Genomic DNA, 20028 nt, shown 5'->3' with positions numbered 1-20028 from the left:
TTTATAAGCATAATAGGTCCACTTTTAGAGAAAAGCGCAGTTTTACAACGAGGCATAATTAGTTATAATGAACAAAAAATATGTAGCTTGAATAGTTCTGATTCTGGACTCGTGGGAGTTGTCAAAATCATCAAAACTTTATGTTTAAAAGTTTATTTTCGTGTTAAACCCCAAAAAACTACAACCTTATTTCAACGGTACCTACTGTGAAAAATTACAATACCGTAACAAAAAAAAACAGAACTTTTTTTATGTTTTACATATTGTATATAATCGTATTACAAAAAAAATATCAAATCCATAGTATTAAAAAAAACATACAAAAAATACTAACCAGCTTCAGTCCTACATTTCTCATTCTGCGCCTGATCGCACGTAGAATCATCTCCCACTATACAAGTGTCAATTCTGGAAAAATATTCATAAAAATAGCGTTTAATCTTTGGTATACAATATTTTTTACTTTTTTGCGATTTTTGGTGTTGTTTAACTATTCTAATTTTGGTATTTCAATAAAATGTGTATCTATATTTAACTTTACTGTGACTACACTGAATAAATTGTAATTTTTATAATAATTATAACTGTGTTTAAATAACTTAAAAGTGAACAGAACCGATGTTGGAATGTTTTTCATATTAATTTTTCCAATGAGTTCTAAAAAATTTCAATGTGTACATATAATCAAGATTTAAAGTTTGTTCGTTTGTCCTCCTTTCACGTTGTAACGGCTAGCTAGATGTCTATAAAAACGTGGAAATACATATTATTTAATACATTTAAATACAGTTAAGTACATATTTTATACATTTAAGTACAGTTAAATTATTATTTTTTCCAATGAGTTCTAAAAAATTTCAATGTGTACATATAATAAAAGTTTAAAATATAATAATTTTTTTCGTTTGTTTGTCCCTCTGTCACGTGGCCACAGCTAGTTAGTTTTCTATAAAAACGTGGAAATACATATTTTATACATTTAAGTACATATTAGTAGTTTAACTTACCGTACAGTAGGTTGCGGTCGTCTATACGGTTGCTGGGGTCTATTGGGCCTAGGTAGTGGCCGAGGGGGGGTTGGGACGTCATCTGTTGGTATCGCCACCCCCGTGCCTATAGAGGGGCTTGGGGGTAGTTGTGCGGGCGCTAAAATGAAATGAAATGAATTTATTCGCAAGAAAAGTGGTAATACATACATTGGTGTTATGAGAGACAGCTGGCATGCGAATGGTTTTACAGTGCTTGTTAAATTTTAAATTTTAATATAAATTATAAACATTTTATTAACGATGATGACAGAACAAATCAAATTAAAATAAATTACATATTTGCATCAAAAAATTCATTTAAATTATAATGGCATTTGTCAATTAACCAGTTTTTGAGTCTAAAAGAAAAACGATGTTTTTGTTATACGATAGTGTGTACTAAAATGTGCTGTTTATATGTACGTAGGTACATATAATATCACATTTTGAAGTAAAACTTCTTTAGGCGCGTTGAGAGTAAAATTACAAGTTCTTTCTTTTAATACTTACTAATATGTACCGGTGTTTGCACTCTAGTGGGACTTATACTACTTGTAGTATCAAATAAATTGAGATACGTCCGTTTTCCATCTATTGAGACGAATCCCTGTTCCCCGGACGGTGACACGATTATGTCGTCGTGGTGTTCGTTTATGTTTATGTTTTCTATGTGCACTGAAATTATAAATGTTATCTATACTAATATTATAAAGCTGAAGAGTTTGTTTGTTTGAACGTGCTAATCACAGGAACTACTAATCCGATTAAAAAAATTGTTTCGGTGTCAGATAGCCCATTTATCGAGGAAGGCTATATGCTATAATATATATCATCACGCTAAGACCAACAGCTAAGCCACGCGGGTGAAACCGCGAAGCGCAGCTAGTTATAGATAAAACATATAGTTAATTAGTTAGTATGAAGTAAATTATTTCAACTTATAACATAATATTGTAATGCAATTTTTTCTCTCTTTAATTAATAATAAAAAGTAATTAATATTTTTTTTTATCTAAATAATGAGAAGGACTATTTTTTAATATCATTGTAATTTTATTCAATATTCCTGTATACTAATCCTGTATATTATCGACTCTATTTCATATTAAATTGTTTACACTTAAAAATAACGAAATCAAAGTACAAAAAATTGCCAAAAAATCTCACCTGCCCCTTTCTCCCCCGGCCCTTGTATAGCAGATACAGTGACATCAAATATCTCCCCATATCCGGGCAAGCGTGTGTCGGCAGTGATAACCGACGCTTCCGGTCTGAACCTTGTACCGTGCGGTTTGAAGTCGGTATCGTCTAATACTATACCTGGTCGCGGGCGGTATGGAGAGTACGGTATGGAGGGGGACGCTAGAATTTAAAAAAATGTGAAAATAGTTAAGCTTAAATAATCGTGATTAAAAATTACATCAGAAATTGATTTTGGTTGGACAATCGGTGGAGTAATTTCGTAGATTAGTAAAAGGAGACGGACAAACAAAATTGTTTCTGCTTTAAATTATTATACTTATAGATGTTGGAAATTAATTGCCAAGTTATTAGTTTCTTTTTTGGCAAAAATGTAGGTACTTAATTTTTTATAGTTCTTCAACGTATAAGTAGTACTAATTATTTAAAAATAAATTAAATATGTATGTACCTTACAATGTATCAAACTATCAACTTATCAACTAATTGTCATTAACTTTTGATGTTAACTTTATTGTTTATTAAAAGAAATAACACAAATTATAAATTATTGTCCTACAAAATAACATAAAATAAAAACTTACTCGGTATAGGTTGCGTATTGATCGATGTTTTCTCTATAGCTACAGAAATAGACGACTCAGAGGCCGTACTACCCCCCAAAGTATCAGTCGGAGTGGGGACAATAAAGCCTGGCGTAACTTCACTCATAGATGGCTCTATTAAATCTATTATAGTTTCATTTTTAATCGGTTTCTCCGTAACCTCATTCAATTTGAATTTATCTTTCTTTTCCTTATCGAACGTATCTTTTTTCTTATCTTTTGGCTTCTCTGTTTTCGGTTTCTCCGTTGTTTTAAAAGTTGTTTCAGTTTTCTCTGTTGTTCTTGGTGTTGTTGGCGTTGTTTTTTCTGTTGTTTTCGTTGTTGGTTCCGTTTGCTTTTCTGTTGTCGCTTTCGGAGTTGTTTCCGTAACTTTTTCTGTTGTTTTTTTTGTTGCTTCTGTGCTTGTTGTCGTCGATTCTGTTGTTGTTGTTGAAGTGGTTGTTGTTTCAGTTGTTGGCTCGTTATCGCTATTTTCTGTAACATTTTTCAGTTCTGTTGTTGTTTCTACGGGTATATGTGGTAAAAATTCATCGTGATGTATTTTATTTTCTAAATGACTCTCATTTTCGCTTGCTATTTCTTCTTTCTCATCTATATCTGGTATATCAGGGAGTGGTGGTAGAGTAGGCTTGTACATTGGAAGTCCAGGGTTTGGACGTCTGTTCGGAGGTCGTGGCCGCCTCTGCCAAGGCGGTATTGGTCTGTGGAAAGGTCGATTCATTGGTGGACCAATTTGATCTGGTAAATTGACACCATGAGGTCGATCGAAAGGGTAGGGAGGTGGTGTTTTGGTTGGAAGGAAAGAATGTGAAGGTGGCGTGATGGGTTTATCGAAATCAGGCATGGGTGGCACGTCAGATATGCGAGGCGGACCACGGTTGTTTATCCTAGACGCCATCGGTCGAGGCCTTCCATTTAGCAGCTGTGAATTCGCTTGAACGTTCACATTACCGTTCAATAACTTGACTATACCAGTTATTATGTTTTGTATTTCCGTGTTTTGTCTGCCCTGTTCTTTAAGGGTGGCTGTCGCGAAGATAGGTTGCACTGCACTCGCCCGTATTTTGGGCTCCGACGGTGCTAGTGCACGCCCCTTCGGAGCCCTCTTGCCTTCCCCCGGAAACTTAAAGTCTAACTTATCGCCGAAGCCGGATGATAGAAGCATAGCTCCATCATCCCTGTAGTAATCTATAGTTTTCGTTGGTAATATTTCGTAGTACTTTCTCTTATTGTGCGATTGTATTTCGTTGTCGATTTCGTTGTTGTTCGTTGATGGTATCTCTTCAACATTTATTGACCTTGAACCTCTACTAGGTTCGACGACCTTTTCTTTCTCTTCATCATCGATGATGTTTTCTGGCGTGAAATCCAATTGGTCGTCGTACTTAGCGCTAGGTTCTATTCTAAATGCAATGTTTTCTACTTGTGTTCGGACGACATCTTGGTGTGATCTCTCGTCTGATGCTGATTTAGGTGACAATTGCGATATGGTGTAGATCTCTTCGTAACCTGGAAATAAGAACAAGGTCATTTATTCATTGTAGCATAATAGTGGCGCGTTTATTAAAGTGTACATAGATTTACATAAATAATAGAGTACGACAGTGTAATTCACTGTATTATACCGTAATATGTATATGACTGAATAAATAATAATAATTAAACACAATTAACTCATAAATAATAAAAAAATGTTCAATTCTATTAATTGGATCGTGGTGTAATAAATTGTTATTTCTAATATTATTTGTGGGTACCTAACCTTTAATTTAAATTCATATCTACAGTAAAGTAAGCTTGAATGAGTGAACAAAACACGTGTACAAAAACCGAAATACAACCGCTAAACAGTAGTTGTATAAATAAATAAAATCGTTTATTTGGAAACAACACATAAATATAAAACAAATTAGACACGACGATCGCCTCAACTAGGAACATTACTGTGCTAGAGACGATCGACGCCTTCCTCTCCAGACAAAGCCAACAGACGTATAATAAAATTCACATAATATATAACTATCACACAAAAACAAAATACACACGCGAAGCCACATTACCAAACTAGTATTCAGCCATACAATCCAACATCCAATTAAACAATTATCCCAACGGGACACTATAGCAAAGAAAAGTCCCGTATAACATCCGCGCTACACTTACCCACGGCGGGAATCGAACCCGGAACTATGATATAATGACTGTAACAATAACTGCGCTTTCACTTGAGTGTCGCATCTGTTGTGTGATTATTCTATGCTAATCTAGCATTGTTGGTTATAGATAATAAATAAAATACTGAACCAGTATAGTAAGTGGTGGTATAGGGTGGTATTGATTGTAACGAATAAATAATATGTTTGTTGTGATATGGAATGAAATACGACTTAAGAAATAAATATTTATTTGTTTTGATTATTATCCGTTAAAATGGTTTTATTTCAGAATAAAAATAAGATTTACTATCAACGTTAATTTTGAATATTTAGCCACAAGTTCTTCTATATGAAAGCATGGAACTGTTTTAGTTTTAGATTTTAACGGATTTTAAACGCGATTTATTCTTCTTTATTATCCCGACGTTTCGCACACTTTGCGGCGAATATAAAGTTAATGAATAAATCGCGTTTAAAATCCGTTATAATGTTTATTTTCTAAAATATGTACTTGCGTTAAATCAAACACAAGAAACTACTACTATGTTTAGTTTAGTCTTATTTTTCAGGCAAACCTTATTAGCAAAAATCCCATTAAAACCCGTTAAAACAGCATACATCTCGATAAATCCATTCTTATAGGACCACGCCTAGCTCATAAATACTCTAAATACCGTTACTTCATCATTGTAGTACAGTTATACCATGTTATACGATGTCTTCGCATTTCTTTTAGCATTCTTTATTGGATACACTTGTTTGTAGAATACTGTGGGTTGCTGATCTTCACAAATCTCTCTATTATACTAGCTTTTCGCCGGGTTTCAGCCGCTTTGTTCAAAACCTAATCACTGCATATCTAGTCCATACTAATATTATAAATGCGAAAGTAACTCTGTCTGTCTGTCTGTTACTCACTACTTAACAACTAACTACTTAACAAATTTTCATGAAATTTGGTATAGAGATATTTTGATACCCGAGAAAGGATAAAAAGTAGACATAGGCTACTTTTTATCCCGGGAAATAGGATAGGTTTTATCCCGGAAATCCCACGGGAACGGGAACTATACGAGTTTTTCGTTTGACTGCGCGGGCGAAGCTGCGGGTGGAAAGCTAGTATACAATAAAACAAAGTCTTTTTCGCTGTCCCTCTTCTTTGAAACTACGCAACGGATTTTGATATGCCCCAGCACCACTTCTTCCCTTCTCCTTCTTTTTCTTCTAATATTTATAAAAAGAATTGGAATGGATTTATCATAATTGATTTACTAGTTCCAGATGTTACTTACATTGTTAAATCTACTATATAAAAATAAGTCGGGTTTTCCTTCCTGACGCTATAACTCCAGAACGCATGAACCGATTTCCACAGTTTTGCATTCGTTGGAAAGGTCTCGGGCTCCGTGAGGTTTATAGCAAAGAAAAGGTGTCTCTGGTGGCGAAACGGAGTTCACCCGGTTTGCTAGTTACACATATAAATATGATCCATATTACGAGTTACGACAGTTTTAAATATTAATCCGTATCACTAAATGGATCACCGAAATATTTCAACGCTCATAACTTCAGCTTCGTAACGACCGCGACTAGGACTGTATCAAATTGGATAAAACACTTTTGATGTGAAACTTCTTTCGGCGCGTTGAGAGTAAAATTTCAAGGTCTCGTCATGGCAATACCGTCACGTCATTGAGTAAGGCGACTTTGGTATCTTTGAATCTTGCCAATGAAGTTTCACATCTGACACGTGTGCTCGGCATACACGCTCTTTTCAATCCGGCCATGCCATTTATCATAAATATAAATAACGTGAACAACGAGCGACATAATTACAATTGCATACACATAAAATACTTCAAAATCTTACGCAAGCACGCGTACAGCTCAAATGAAATTAGACGGCCGCCATCTTACTTTCACCGGCTTTCGTTTTCCAAATACTCTGCGCACGCGCATGGTGGATTAATATCTTGTGGATTTAATTGTAATCCGATGTATTTATTACTTGTCCCCAACGAAATTTAAAAATATAAATGATAATTAAGTAAATAAGTGTAAATAAGTTATTATTTATCCAGGATTGGCAGTTGGCACGTGACAATGTAGCTAATTAGCCACAAATTAAATTTTGTCTCTTTTTTGCTCACGATTATTGAATCATGCCATCTCACTTTGACATCTTTCAAATTCAAATCATTTATTGGATACAAACATACAAAATTTTGTTTATGCTTATCAAATAATTTAAAAAAGGAAGGATCTTTTCGAAATGACGTTACCTAAAAATTTCGCAGGTGCTCAATCTGTAGCGTATTTTTTTTTTTTTGTTTTTGAGAGTCATACTTCAACAGTTTCGTGTATCAAAATAAAAATAAATAAGTACCTTCTTACATAATAAAATCAACTATCGTGACTGAGTCACAAAAAGCCGAAAACGGCTCAATCACTTAGGTATAGTTTTTGTTGTTTTGTTCGCTTCACTGAGATGGTAAAATATTATAAAACGATAATAAGGTACCCGTTATAGCTAATTAGCCACATTTGGACGTGCCACTTCCGGAGCGCTAATAACTATCTACACCACAGACATACCTGTGATCTACACCTATTTGCTAATCTCTACTAATACTAGCTGCTCCGCGCGGTTTCACCCCCGTGGCTCCACTCCTGGGCCCTGGCTAGGTATATATCATTACGCTAAGACCAACAGGAGCGCAGCCACGCAGGTAAAACCGCGAAGCGCAGCTAGTTTTTTTTTTTTTTTTTTGAAGTGAAAACTTCTTTAGCGGCGTTGGGTATAAAATCTTAAACTCGCGTCAGGACACGTGGCCTGATCGAAAAAGCGTAAGACGGATTTTTTTTTATAGCCCTTATATTCCATGCGTAAGACGGATACCATTTCAAAATATCAATAATGCTGAACGTTAATAATCAAGTTTTCACTTCTGCCGGCACTCCCGGAGTGCAACCCGTCTTTTTTTTTATTGGTAACTAATAGGGAAGCGCTTGACCACATCTCGCCTGATGTTAAGCTGATAATATCATTGACATTGCATAAACAATCGTAATGTGAGCTATATCGGCAAAAAGCAAATTTCATCTCGCTCACCTGTATTCAGGCAATTACCTGACTCGTCCGTTTTGCACACATCGTATGTATAACTTTAAAAAGTCTTAAATTCTAACAAAATGAATGAAACAAAATGGCGGATCAGGTCATTGGCACAGTCCTTGAACGTGTCAGCGGCTATTACAACTAAATTTGATACGGTATAGCATTTGGTCGAGCACGAATTTGAGTAATGAGGTGCGGGTTCTGTATATTTCTTTTTATTAGAAGATCAAACGTAGCCAGATATAGACTATATACATAATATAATATATGTGTGTATTAATTGCAGTTATTTACTTGCATATCTACCACGCGATTATCAGTTACCAATAAATATGTTATCGACTTGTAGGAACTTGTTGATTTTAGAATTTAAATAGCGCTACATAAAAATTGAAAAACTTTCATTTTGCATATTCAAATTGATTCAAAGTATGTATATTACTGGAAAGAGTAAAGCCACTTCAATCTAAAAGCTTGAATGCGGAACCCCAAAACGAGAAAAGATATTATACCAATAACATTTTAAACGATCATTTTTCGATCGCTGTAAGATGTTTTAATAGGTTTTTTGACTCTGCTGTGTGGATGCAAAAAATTGCGAAATCATTTATTTTTTTCCTTTTAAAAATATATGAAGGTAGATATATTTAAATTTTTGAAAAAATAGAGGTCATTGACCTTCCTACAGTTGGATCGCATTGAAAACTACCTACTATTTACGCGGGTAGGTTGTTCGAGATTGAAGTCGCAGATGCAGCTAAAGTTAAAAAAAAATATATCATTTAAAAATTAATTAACACTCACCATTTATAACCTGTATAAGTATAGCGAACAAAACCGCGCCAATCCCGCCCCGCGCCCGCCATTTCCCAGCGGCCATCTTGTTTTAACTGTCAAACGCGAGTTTGACACATCTGTCATGTGCATCCACGTTCATTCGCTGTTACATTTGTGTGTGTTATCTGTAAACAAAAATTACAATTAGAATTGTTATGTAGCGAGTGTTTGTAAACAATGTTTATCAGAAGAACTTACTACTTTATCACTAATCTTAATATTTCTACGATAGTCATCGTGATAAATTAAACAACTTATTTCTTTTTATGTTAACACAAACACAACTTTGTAGCTATTGGTAAATCTTATATTTAAGTGAAATAAGATATAGCAAAATCTTATATTGATAAATTAAATATTTTTTCATTTTCATTTCATTTAGAAAAATACACGTGAATTCAATTATGCTAAAAGAACATAATCGTAAACAAAAATATTACAATTAAAATGTAAAGAAGCCTTATTAATGAAGCTATCTCTACCAGACAACACGCGAACACAAAATATTTTCTCAAATTATCACACCCCTTACAGCCCAAACAAAAATTCACACATAACTTACATATCAAATACAGTTAATTTATACTACAAATTAATATGCAGGGTTTGTCCGCAGTCCGCAGGTGCGAATCAATTTATTATTCGGTCACCGTCTGACCCATCATTATGTTTGGTTATCGAACCGTTTGGTTACGTACTAAATACATAACTGTGACATAAATTGAATAACTTTATATACAGGGTGTCCCAAAAAGTAGTGATGAACGGAAGCTGGGAGGTAGAGGACCTAGAGGGCTATCCGAATCACCCCCATGTATGTTATGCGATTTTTCGTATTTTCGGAGTTATGACGTTTTTTTCAATTTTTCACCTATCGCCGAGTACGATGATATTTTCACTCATGGTGACGTCAATTGTTGCGCTAGATGCTTGATTTTTTTTGTTTGCTAAGCTGAAAGACCCAATTCAGTATGGTAACATTTACTATCGTTAGATCTTCGAATGGAATAAAAAAAAGAATTAAATGCCAAGAAAGATAAAATTACCCAGTATGTTCACCACTTCAAGGGCCCGTAAAAAAATAAAATCACATAAAAAAACGTGCCCGGGTGACGTATCTATACTTTAAAAAAATCATTGCAAGCGTTCCTACAGCTACATGATATTTCATAGCGTTACATCTGGCCATCGTGAAAGGCCATAAGCAGCCTTTCACGATACTTCTGAATGAATTCATATACCTACTTGAGTTTGGACATTATAAATAAGCATATAGTTTAGTAAAATATGACCATCACGTAATATAACTCTCTGCTACGCACAACTGTAAGCCAAATGTCACTTATCGAAAATCTGTGCCTGTCGCGAGCGCAGTCGCGAGCGACAGGCACAGATTTTCACACAGAGATTTTCACACAGAGATTTTCACACAGAGATTTTCACACAGAGATTTTCACACAGAGATTTTCACACAGAGATTTTCACACAGAGATTTTCACACAGAGATTTTCACACAGAGATTTTCACACAGAGATTTTCACACAGAGATTTTCACACAGAGATTTTCACACAGAGATTTTCACACAGAGATTTTCACACAGAGATTTTCACACAGAGATTTTCACACAGAGATTTTCACACAGAGATTTTCACACAGAGATTTTCACACAGAGATTTTCACACAGAGATTTTCACACAGAGATTTTCACACAGAGATTTTCACACAGAGATTTTCACACAGAGATTTTCACACAGAGATTTTCACACAGAGATTTTCACACAGAGATTTTCACACAGAGATTTTCACACAGAGATTTTCACACAGAGATTTTCACACAGAGATTTTCACACAGAGATTTTCACACAGAGATTTTCACACAGAGATTTTCACACAGAGATTTTCACACAGAGATTTTCACACAGAGATTTTCACACAGAGATTTTCACACAGAGATTTTCACACAGAGATTTTCACACAGAGATTTTCACACAGAGATTATCACACAGATATTTTCACACAGAGATTTTCACACAGAGATTTTCACACAGAGATTTTCACACAGAGATGTTCACACAGAGATTTTCACACAGAGATTTTCACACGGAGATTTTCACACAGAGATTTTCACACAGAGATTTTCACACAGAGATTTTCACACAGATTTTCACACAGAGATTTTCACACAGAGATTTTCACACAGATTTTCACACAGATTTTCACACAGAGATTTTCACAGATTTTCACAGAGATTTTTACACAGAGATTTTCACACAGAGATTTTCACAGAGATTTACACAGATTTTCACACAGAGATTTTCACACAGAGATTTACACAGATTTTCACACAGATTTTCACACATATATTTTCACACAGATATTTTCAGACAGAGATTTTCACACAGAGATTTTCACACCGAGATTTAAACAGAGATTTTCACTAATAGATTTTCACACAGAGATTTTCATGCAGGTTTGCTAAGCTGAAAGCTAGGCCAATTCAGTATGGTAATATTTACTATCGTTAGATCTTCGAATGGAATAAAAAAAAAGAATTAAATGCCAAGAAAGATAAACTTACCCAGTGGTGAACATCACCACTTCAAGGGTCCGTAAAAAAATAAAATCACAAAAAAAAGTTTTCCGTTTGGCTTTTAAAAACTTGCTCTATCTATAAGGTAGCTACCCCGCTGTTGCTCAGTGCAAGTGCGACATCATCGTGAAAAGTACACTTTTAAATGTCTGAATGCCCTTTTATCATTTTTAATGGTTTCTTTTGCTACTATGAATTTCCGGGTTATTTCGTCCAAATTGTGGCAGTCTGTGGGTCATTATAAAAATTTCTGGTAATAATTAAACACCTTGTTATTGGTTTTAATTTGATTTTATTGATCATCATGTTAATTCAATTTTTGCACTTACCACATTTAGATTAAAATTTTTCGATTGAAGCCTTCTGAATAATAAAATGAAATTTTCAGGGTAGCTACCTGATAGATAGAGCAAGTTTTTAAAAGCCAAACGGAAAACTTTTTTTTTGTGATTTTATTTTTTTACGGGCCCTTGAAGTGGTGAACATACTGGGTAATTTTATCTTTCTTGGCATTTAATTCTTTTTTTTATTCCATTCGAAGATCTAAATGTTACCATACTGAATTGGATCTTTCAGCTTAGCAAACAAAAAAAATCAAGCATCTAGCGCAACAATTGACGTCACCATGAGTGAAAATATCATCGTACTCGGCGATAGGTGAAAAATTGAAAAAAACGTCATAACTCCGAAAATACGAAAAATCGCATAACATACATGGGGGTGATTCGGATAGCCCTCTAGGTCCTCTACCTCCCAGCTTCCGTTCATCACTACTTTTTGGGACACCCTGTATACTAAAGGTGAAGGGTTTGTTTGCACGCGCGACTAGGAACTATTTGAAATCTTATTTCAGTGTTAGATAGCCCATTTATTGAGGAAGCCTTATTATAAAGTTATAATATCATCACGCTATATTTATTGGTATTATTGGTAAAATGAAGTTACGCTAAGTTAAGCTACAGTTAAAAATGTATTCTTCTTGTCATTTTGAATAATATGGCGGCTCTACATTTGTGCCCTGAAGCTCTGTTGACATGTTTTCTAGAAAAGCTCAAATTCTTTCAGGCCAAAGAAGCGTTTACCGTCATCTTTATAAAAGTAATTCAGTATTTCTGAGATAGTATTCAATTATTTTAAAATTAAAATGCATTATTTATTCCAATAACATTGTGGATGTTTTTCTGAAAATGATTATCTGTTTTATAAATTGCAGCGATTGCAGCCTTATTCGCATGAATTTCGAAATATACGCTGTACTACAACGTCCTTCGTTTATCTATAGTAATATTATCATGGGTAATATTATAAAACTGAAGAGTTTGTTTGATTGACCGCGCTTATCTCAGGAACTACTAGTCCGAATCGAAAAATTCTTTCGGTATTAGCTATATTCATCGAGGATGGCTTATAGGCTATAAACTGTGGCTATAAATCATACGCTAAGACCTTAGATGCTAAGACCAACAGGAGCGGAGCATTGCGGGTGAAACCGCGTAGCGTAACTAGTAAAGAATAAAAATTGTACACATGGCAACACTAAAATAATGTCCTAGCTATTCAGGTCAGCATACCAGGACATACGCATCACAAATATTTGATCGAAACCGCTATGTTTAACTGTAGGTATCTATCGTGATTGACTAATGTATAAACAGAGTAAGTACATATTTATAAAGTTTTCTTATGTACAGTCTTATATATTACTAGCTGTGCCGCGCGGTTTCATCCGCATTACTCCGCTCCTGTTGGTATAGCCTATATTACTCGTGGATAATGTAGCTTTCGAATGGTGAAAGAATTTTTAAAATCGGTCCAGTAGTTTATGAGCCTATTCATTACAATCAAACAAACAAACAAAGTTTTCCTCTTTATAATATTAGTGTAGATAGTCAGAACTCATTGCCGGTCATATCGTGAGCGAAAGAGACAACTTAAGCAAATTGTGGCTAATTACTAATTAGCCACATTTCGACTTCGAGCGCTAACTTTTACACTTTCTACTTATTTTATCATTGCAGATTATTATCTCAATTACCAAATAGGCTACTATTTACGCGAGTGACGCCATGGGTTCCAGCTAGTTATAAGTCCAGTTTACACACGTAACTAAACTATGTAGGTCACACGTCACCTGTCGTACCGTTAGAGACGTACCTTCCAACTGTTGATTATAAATGTTTATTTAGTACTAAATGTGTTTAGATTGGAAATGTAGCTAGATTGTGCTAGACTAGGCTAGGAGGTCGAATAAATATAAATATATAAATATTTTAGGACAATTTTCACACACGGCACGATCTGATCTCATACTAAGCTATCGCTTATGTTATGGACAACAATTTTTAGTATTAGCGGGACGTCAAGGGACTCGTACGCCCCCGCACTCCTACCTGCACCTAACTACCGAACCTCCATTAAGTTTGAATCGAATTATACCTATTGAAAAAAAAATATAGAGAAGCGACCAAATAAATTTTTCGTTCAAAACCGTCACCTACCATCGTCAGCTAGGCTGTCACACTCGGGTGGTGTTACAAAATACGGATACAGTGAATCATTTGACATTACATTCGAGCTTACGTAAACTTTGTGACGTCACACGGGTTTTACGGTTTTGCAAACGGGCGGGAGGATGTTTTGTAATTTGTACTAGTTATGTGTGTTGTAGTGTTTAATTGTTTATGCATTTTACTATCTATAGCACAGACTAATAACTAGTAGCTAGCTATCTATAGTCACTACATAGTATAAAAAAAGACCGACGTCATCTATACTAATATTATAAAGCTGAGTTTGTTTGTTTGTTTACACGCGCTAATCTCAGGAACTACTGGTCCGATTTGAAAAATTCTTTCAGTGTTAAGGCTATAGGCTATATACGTATATCAAGTATCTCTGGCCGTATTTTCTTTATTGTAATACTGACATGATTTAAAAGAGCAACTAGGTAGGTATATGGCAACTATGGAGTTTCTTGCCGGTTCTTTTCTTCTCCATAGATACTGCTTTCCGAATCGGTGGCAAATGTTAAAATTATGTAATGACGAATCAAAAGTGCTTCTAGAAGTCTAATTGAATAAATAAATGTTTGAGTTTGAGCACAGTATTACAAATATTGTAATACTGTGGTTTGAGTTTGAAAAGTTCGCGTTATCTACCTGTATGTTTTGCATTTGCAATAGAAAGTTCTATATAGTGTTTCACAGTCATTTCGATTTTATAAAAGGAGGTTATCAGTGCAGTGTATACTAATAAAATATAAAAAATGCGAAAGTCTATCTGTTGGTTACACTTTCAGGCTAAACCACAACTTGTATTTGTGTAGCCATCTTGGTGTGATTGATAAAATATTCAACAAAAACATTTCCTTCATATAAAACCTGCAGTTCCTGATATTAGCGCGTCCAAACAAACAAACTCTTCACCTTCTTAAAAGTAATTGATTATGATGTATCACATTATGTTATTTACTATCTATGCAATAAGCATGTTTAAATCTTTAAAAAACGTAACGGATTTTAAAGCGGTTTTTATAATAGATGGAGTGGAAAGCGGACGAAGTCGCGGGCGGATAGCATAATATTTTTTAATCTATTTATCATATATTGCAACTAATAATATTGTAAATAAAGACATATTAATTGAAACGGAATTACGCGTGAACGGTGATGCGTCTACTGCCGGTGTTAAACCGGTTCCCAGGTATTTGGGTTACAGACACACGCCCTTGTGGATCTATCTATGTATATAGCATAGGGCCATAGGATATATAGGTCCCTTGTAGCCTTTAGCACTGGAAGAATATATAGGGTGGGAATATTAAATAGGCTCTGAAGTCTGAAGGAAAAGTTCTTGAAAACTGGAGATAGCAAGCTTTGCTGAATTTCTTTCAGTTTTTAGTGTTCCGTACCCAAAGGGAACGGGACCCTATTACTAAGCCTTCGCTGTTTGTCTGTCTGTCTCCAGGCTGTATCTCATACACCGTGATAACTAGAAAGCTAAAATATTCACAAATAATGTATTTCCGTTGCCGCTATAACAACAAATATACAAAAATTTAAATATTAAGGGGTGTGCGCATAGTACGGCATCCTTCGTAAGCGAGTACGATTCGCACTTAGCTGGTTTTTATTATTAGTCTTGTATCGAATTGAATAATGAAATACCTACCTAAGGATTTTGTTTTTTTTAGCTAGTTCGATTCTCCTTCATGGTATAAGTGAATTCGAAAATCTTTAAATGCAGTTCTATTTCTTTCCTTTCAGCAAAATTTTCTTTATCCAGTATTTCAAGTACTTTTGCTATTTTGATCAATTCTACCGCCAAGGCCCAAGTTGTGTTGCGGCCTGCGGGCTATAACAGGTGCTACAGCTTATAGTCAATACAATTCTACTAATATACTTAATATTATAAACGCGAAAGTTTGTAAGAATGTCTGTTTGTTGATCGGGTCTGTATGAAATTTGGTACAGAGATAGGTATATAGATTATAGTCTCGATTCGGGCTAATTTTTATATGGCTAATTTTTACCACGCGAGTGACGCCGCGGGTTCGGCTCATTCAATGCATATCGAAGACATAACTATCTAAGTTGTAACTTAACTATAGCAAGTAAACCGATAACTAAGTTATCTTCACGCATAGATGGAAACATGGGTCACGCCAATGATTATCTAGGTAGGTATGGTAATTAGAAATCCTAACGTGCCGCCATTTTCTTTTTGAATCTATACTTTGGCGTGTTATTTTAATTTCGTTGTAATTAGCTATTACGGTTAATAAGTGGGTTTAATTATGGTGATACAAAAGTGCTTTTATTTGATTTACTATAAAACTTTATAGGTAAGTACTTACCTACTTAGGTATGTACCTATCTATATATTTTATCACTAAAAAAAGAGCGTGTGTGCTGAGCACACGTGTCAGAAGTGAAACTTCTTTGGCAATATTCAAAGGTACCAATATCGTCGCCTTGATCCATGACGTGACGGCATTGCCATGACGCCACCTTGAAATTTTACTCCGAACGCACGGCCGGCGCACCTAAAGAAGTTCCACTTCAGAAAAACTAGGTAACCAAGTGTTGCGTTTTACAGGTAGGTAACTACTCATATATTGCAGTGGTATTATTCAGAAAAAAAAACAAATTACGATAATTATACGTTTTTTCAAATCGGGACCGTGTTTCCTGAGATTAGCGGGTTCTAGCAAACAAACATACTGTTCACCTTTTATACATATTATGCAATATTACCTAAGTAGGATGTATACAATTTATAATCTAAAAAGCAATACTGTGCAATAAGATTGAGAAGAGACTACCTATGTACTTTTTATTAAATTAGGTACATATTTAATAAAAAGTACATAAAGCATAGCTACCTAAAGCTGCCTTCGGTACGAAGATTTATTAAAATACCTAATTACCTACCTAGGTAGGTACTAATGTATAATTATCTGAAAATGAGCTTTCTTGTAGATATAAAAAATTAATTAGGTACCTACCTGTGTTGTGTAAATACTTTGATTGGCAGCGAACCGCGGTGAAAATTGCAATTAGGTGGTCTTATGGAATATGATTCATTCGTAATTCTATGTCAAATACCTATATACTTAGATCCGTTTCACATCCGTATGTATTCTTTTTATTTCATTTGTCTTTATGATGAAAATTTAACAAATTTTATGTTATTTAAATTCTTCATAATCTTTTTCTACTGTAATAGAATGGTAGGTAATAGAGTACCTAATGTAATATAATATGTAGGGATTTGCTTGAAAAATTCTAGCACATTTTTATGATTACAAAAATAACTCAGAACCTGTGCTCAGAACAAATCTAATTAGGAATATTAATGACTTCTTTCTGTTTTTAAAAATGATGGTTTTGAAATTTGAATGCCTTCGTCGTTACCCGGAAAAGGAAATTGTAGTAGTAATTCCAATTAGATTATGTTTATTACTCAAATATTATATTATAATTATATTTTAAGGATAAAATATACAGTAAAAATACTTACTTGAGCAATGGTAAATAAATGATTTTAAAAAACAAATCAAAAGTATGTTAAATGTAGCAAAAAACGTCACACATTTTCTTATTTCTCACTAGTAACTTTCACCACACCATCACAAAGTTCCGCTTACACAAACTGATAATTGTTAAATAATATTTCACTTATTTTAATACAAATATATTTTGATTACATTCAACGTTTCTTTTCATTTATTAAAAAAGTTTTCAAACTGTTTTCTGTCGTATACAATCCGCCATATTACGAATACCGGCGCGCGCAACACAACTCGAAGTAAACTGACTCGATTCAATGAATCCGTATAAGCCTGAGAGACAGAGACAACAATGGCGATTCAGGAATGAAAGACAAGGATAGATATAGGGTGTCATATAGCGGTAATTTTTTTCTCCTTTCGTGAACAACTTTCTAAAAACAGCTAGGTGTTTTCTTATTTACTACAAAATTGTGGTAATATTAATTTTTATTTCATGCATTTTATCGATCTAAGGAATAAATTCAAAGCGGGATTTTTTAAATGAATAACAAAAAAATTTTTACCCATTTGTGAAAATTAAGAGAAAATTATTTTAGTTATGGTAATAAAAATAGCCTTAACTCCTGAAATTAAGAATTAAATAAATGTAATAAATTAACTATGCATTAAAAAAATAATTTGTCCAAATAATTCTATACGTCATATGTATTATCAAATGATCTTTAATTTCAACTTCTTTACATGTGGCTCGTTGGTCTAGGGGTATGATTCTCGCTTCGGGTGCGAGAGGTCCCGGGTTCAAATCCCGGACGAGCCCGTGAAAATCCTTTTTGCTATTTTAATTTTATTATTATTGGTGTTTTTGAATCTTTATTTGTTTGTGGCAATTTTTTGCATTCTTAATGTTTTAAAATATTTACTACCAACCCATACATTAATTATTGTTTTATTGATAAAAAATGCTACCACTCTGAAATGTTCTTTGTATGTATTCCACAATAATGTTATTGTAAATTCAAAATTAGTTAGAATTAAAAATTAGTTAGAAATTAGTTAGTAGGTAGAATATCTAGTTTTTGTTTCTCTGATGTTACAGATATGCTTCATGCTACTTGTAGACGCTGTACGTATAATTTTTATATCAATGACATCTAGTGTGCATTTATAAAAGTAAATAAAAATTTATACATTAGTAGGGCAATATTTGCTCGATTGTTAAAAAATAAAAATTCAAAATTTTAGTATTATATGTAAGTACGTAGTATATTATTATTAGTCTGTGACCCTACACACTACTTTTTTCTTGTTTAATTCAAATACAAATACTTCAGTAGATATAAACTAGATGGCGTTATTTAAAACAAAAACGTGTTATAACACTGTCTGTGAAGCAGGGCAATTTAACTAGTGTCCGACCGAAACTGGTTTCCAGGCCGAAACCGAAACCGAAACCGAATGTTCGGCCGTGGCTTCAGTTTCGGCCGAAACCGAAACCGAAACCGAAACTCACGTGGTCAAGTATGAAATTTTTAAAAATACTGATCTTTGGTGCATTTTACCTATTATTTTGCCTTAATTAGGGCATGAAATGAAAACACAGTATATTAAATTAGTTGTAATCATTTATCCATACTAATATTATAAATGCGAAAGTAACTCTGTCTGTCTGTCTGTTACTCAATCACGCCTTAACTACTGAACCAATTTGCATGAAATTTGGTATAGAGATACTTTGATACTCGAGAAAGGACATAGGATAGGTTTATCCCGAAAATCCTACGGGAACGGGTTTTTCTTTGAAAACGTGGGCGAAGCCGCGGGCGGAAAGCTAGTTTAATATAAAATAAAAAAATAATATTTTTAAAATATTAATAATTACAATTTTAATTTTTATTATTTTTTCAAATTAAGTTCTCAGTAAAATCAGTCATCTAAATCAAATCAGTAATTGTTACTGTTACTTTAAATACTAAGTTTTGGTATTTTGAGATCTTTCTCTTTATTAAAGAGTCTTTAATACTTTGGATTGGTACTTAGAAGAATAATCAGTCTCTTTAAGGTACCTCACATATAAAAATAATAATTATAAATTACTATTACACCCAGTTCCAATCTCAACATAGATAATCAAAAATTGTTTCCACCAGCGTGGGTCAACTTGCCAAGGGATAAAAAAACATACAGGCGTCATTCAACATCATATTTTCTTGTTACAAGTTAATGGTCATAGTGCAATCTCCAGTGTTCTTGGGGACAACCAACGCTTTGACAGCGTCCTTCAAAGCGTTGCAGAGGAAAACGAAGTTAGGCGAGCGTGAACGTGTGTGAAGTAAGTTCACTGAACTTGCGAAATAAGTTTCGGTTTCGGCAAAAGTTTCGGCCGATTTTGGCCGAAACCGAAACTGCGGCCGAAACTTGATTTTTGGCCGAAACTCGGCCGAAACCGAAACCGAAACCGAAAGTTCGGTCGGACACTAAAT

The 20028-nt window shown here is 34.2% G+C and overlaps 1 protein-coding gene and 1 non-coding gene across 3 annotated transcripts in view; one reads left to right on the top strand and one right to left on the bottom strand.

Moving 5' to 3' along the window:
- pwn (calcium-binding EGF-like domain-containing protein pawn) overlaps positions 1–17858 on the bottom strand; it is a 31821-nt gene extending 13963 nt beyond the window's left edge. For both annotated transcript variants that reach the window (XR_016317859.1, XM_089712080.1), the window contains exons 1-7: positions 17557–17858; positions 8912–9069; positions 2813–4342; positions 2196–2390; positions 1539–1703; positions 1008–1146; positions 335–408 (exon numbers count right to left, since the gene is read on the bottom strand). Coding sequence is in view for 1 of the 2 variants with exons in the window: in XM_089712080.1 (XP_089568206.1) it covers positions 335–408; positions 1008–1146; positions 1539–1703; positions 2196–2390; positions 2813–4342; positions 8912–8987 (2179 nt within the window). In the remaining variant the exon portion in view is untranslated. The remainder of the gene's footprint in view (positions 1–334; positions 409–1007; positions 1147–1538; positions 1704–2195; positions 2391–2812; positions 4343–8911; positions 9070–17556) is intronic.
- A 435-nt stretch (positions 17859–18293) lies between these two features.
- TRNAP-CGG (transfer RNA proline (anticodon CGG)) lies at positions 18294–18365 on the top strand. Its single transcript has one exon. It is a non-coding gene; the product is annotated as a tRNA-Pro (tRNA).
- The last annotated feature ends 1663 nt before the right edge of the window (positions 18366–20028 follow it).

Source organism: Colias philodice, chromosome 28 (genome assembly GCF_061535455.1).
Source record: "Colias philodice isolate Cphi_HAF_F1 chromosome 28, ilColPhil1 Martin Lab GWU primary, whole genome shotgun sequence".
NCBI lineage: Eukaryota > Metazoa > Arthropoda > Insecta > Lepidoptera > Pieridae > Colias > Colias philodice.
This window is presented reverse-complemented; position numbering and strand designations above follow the sequence as displayed.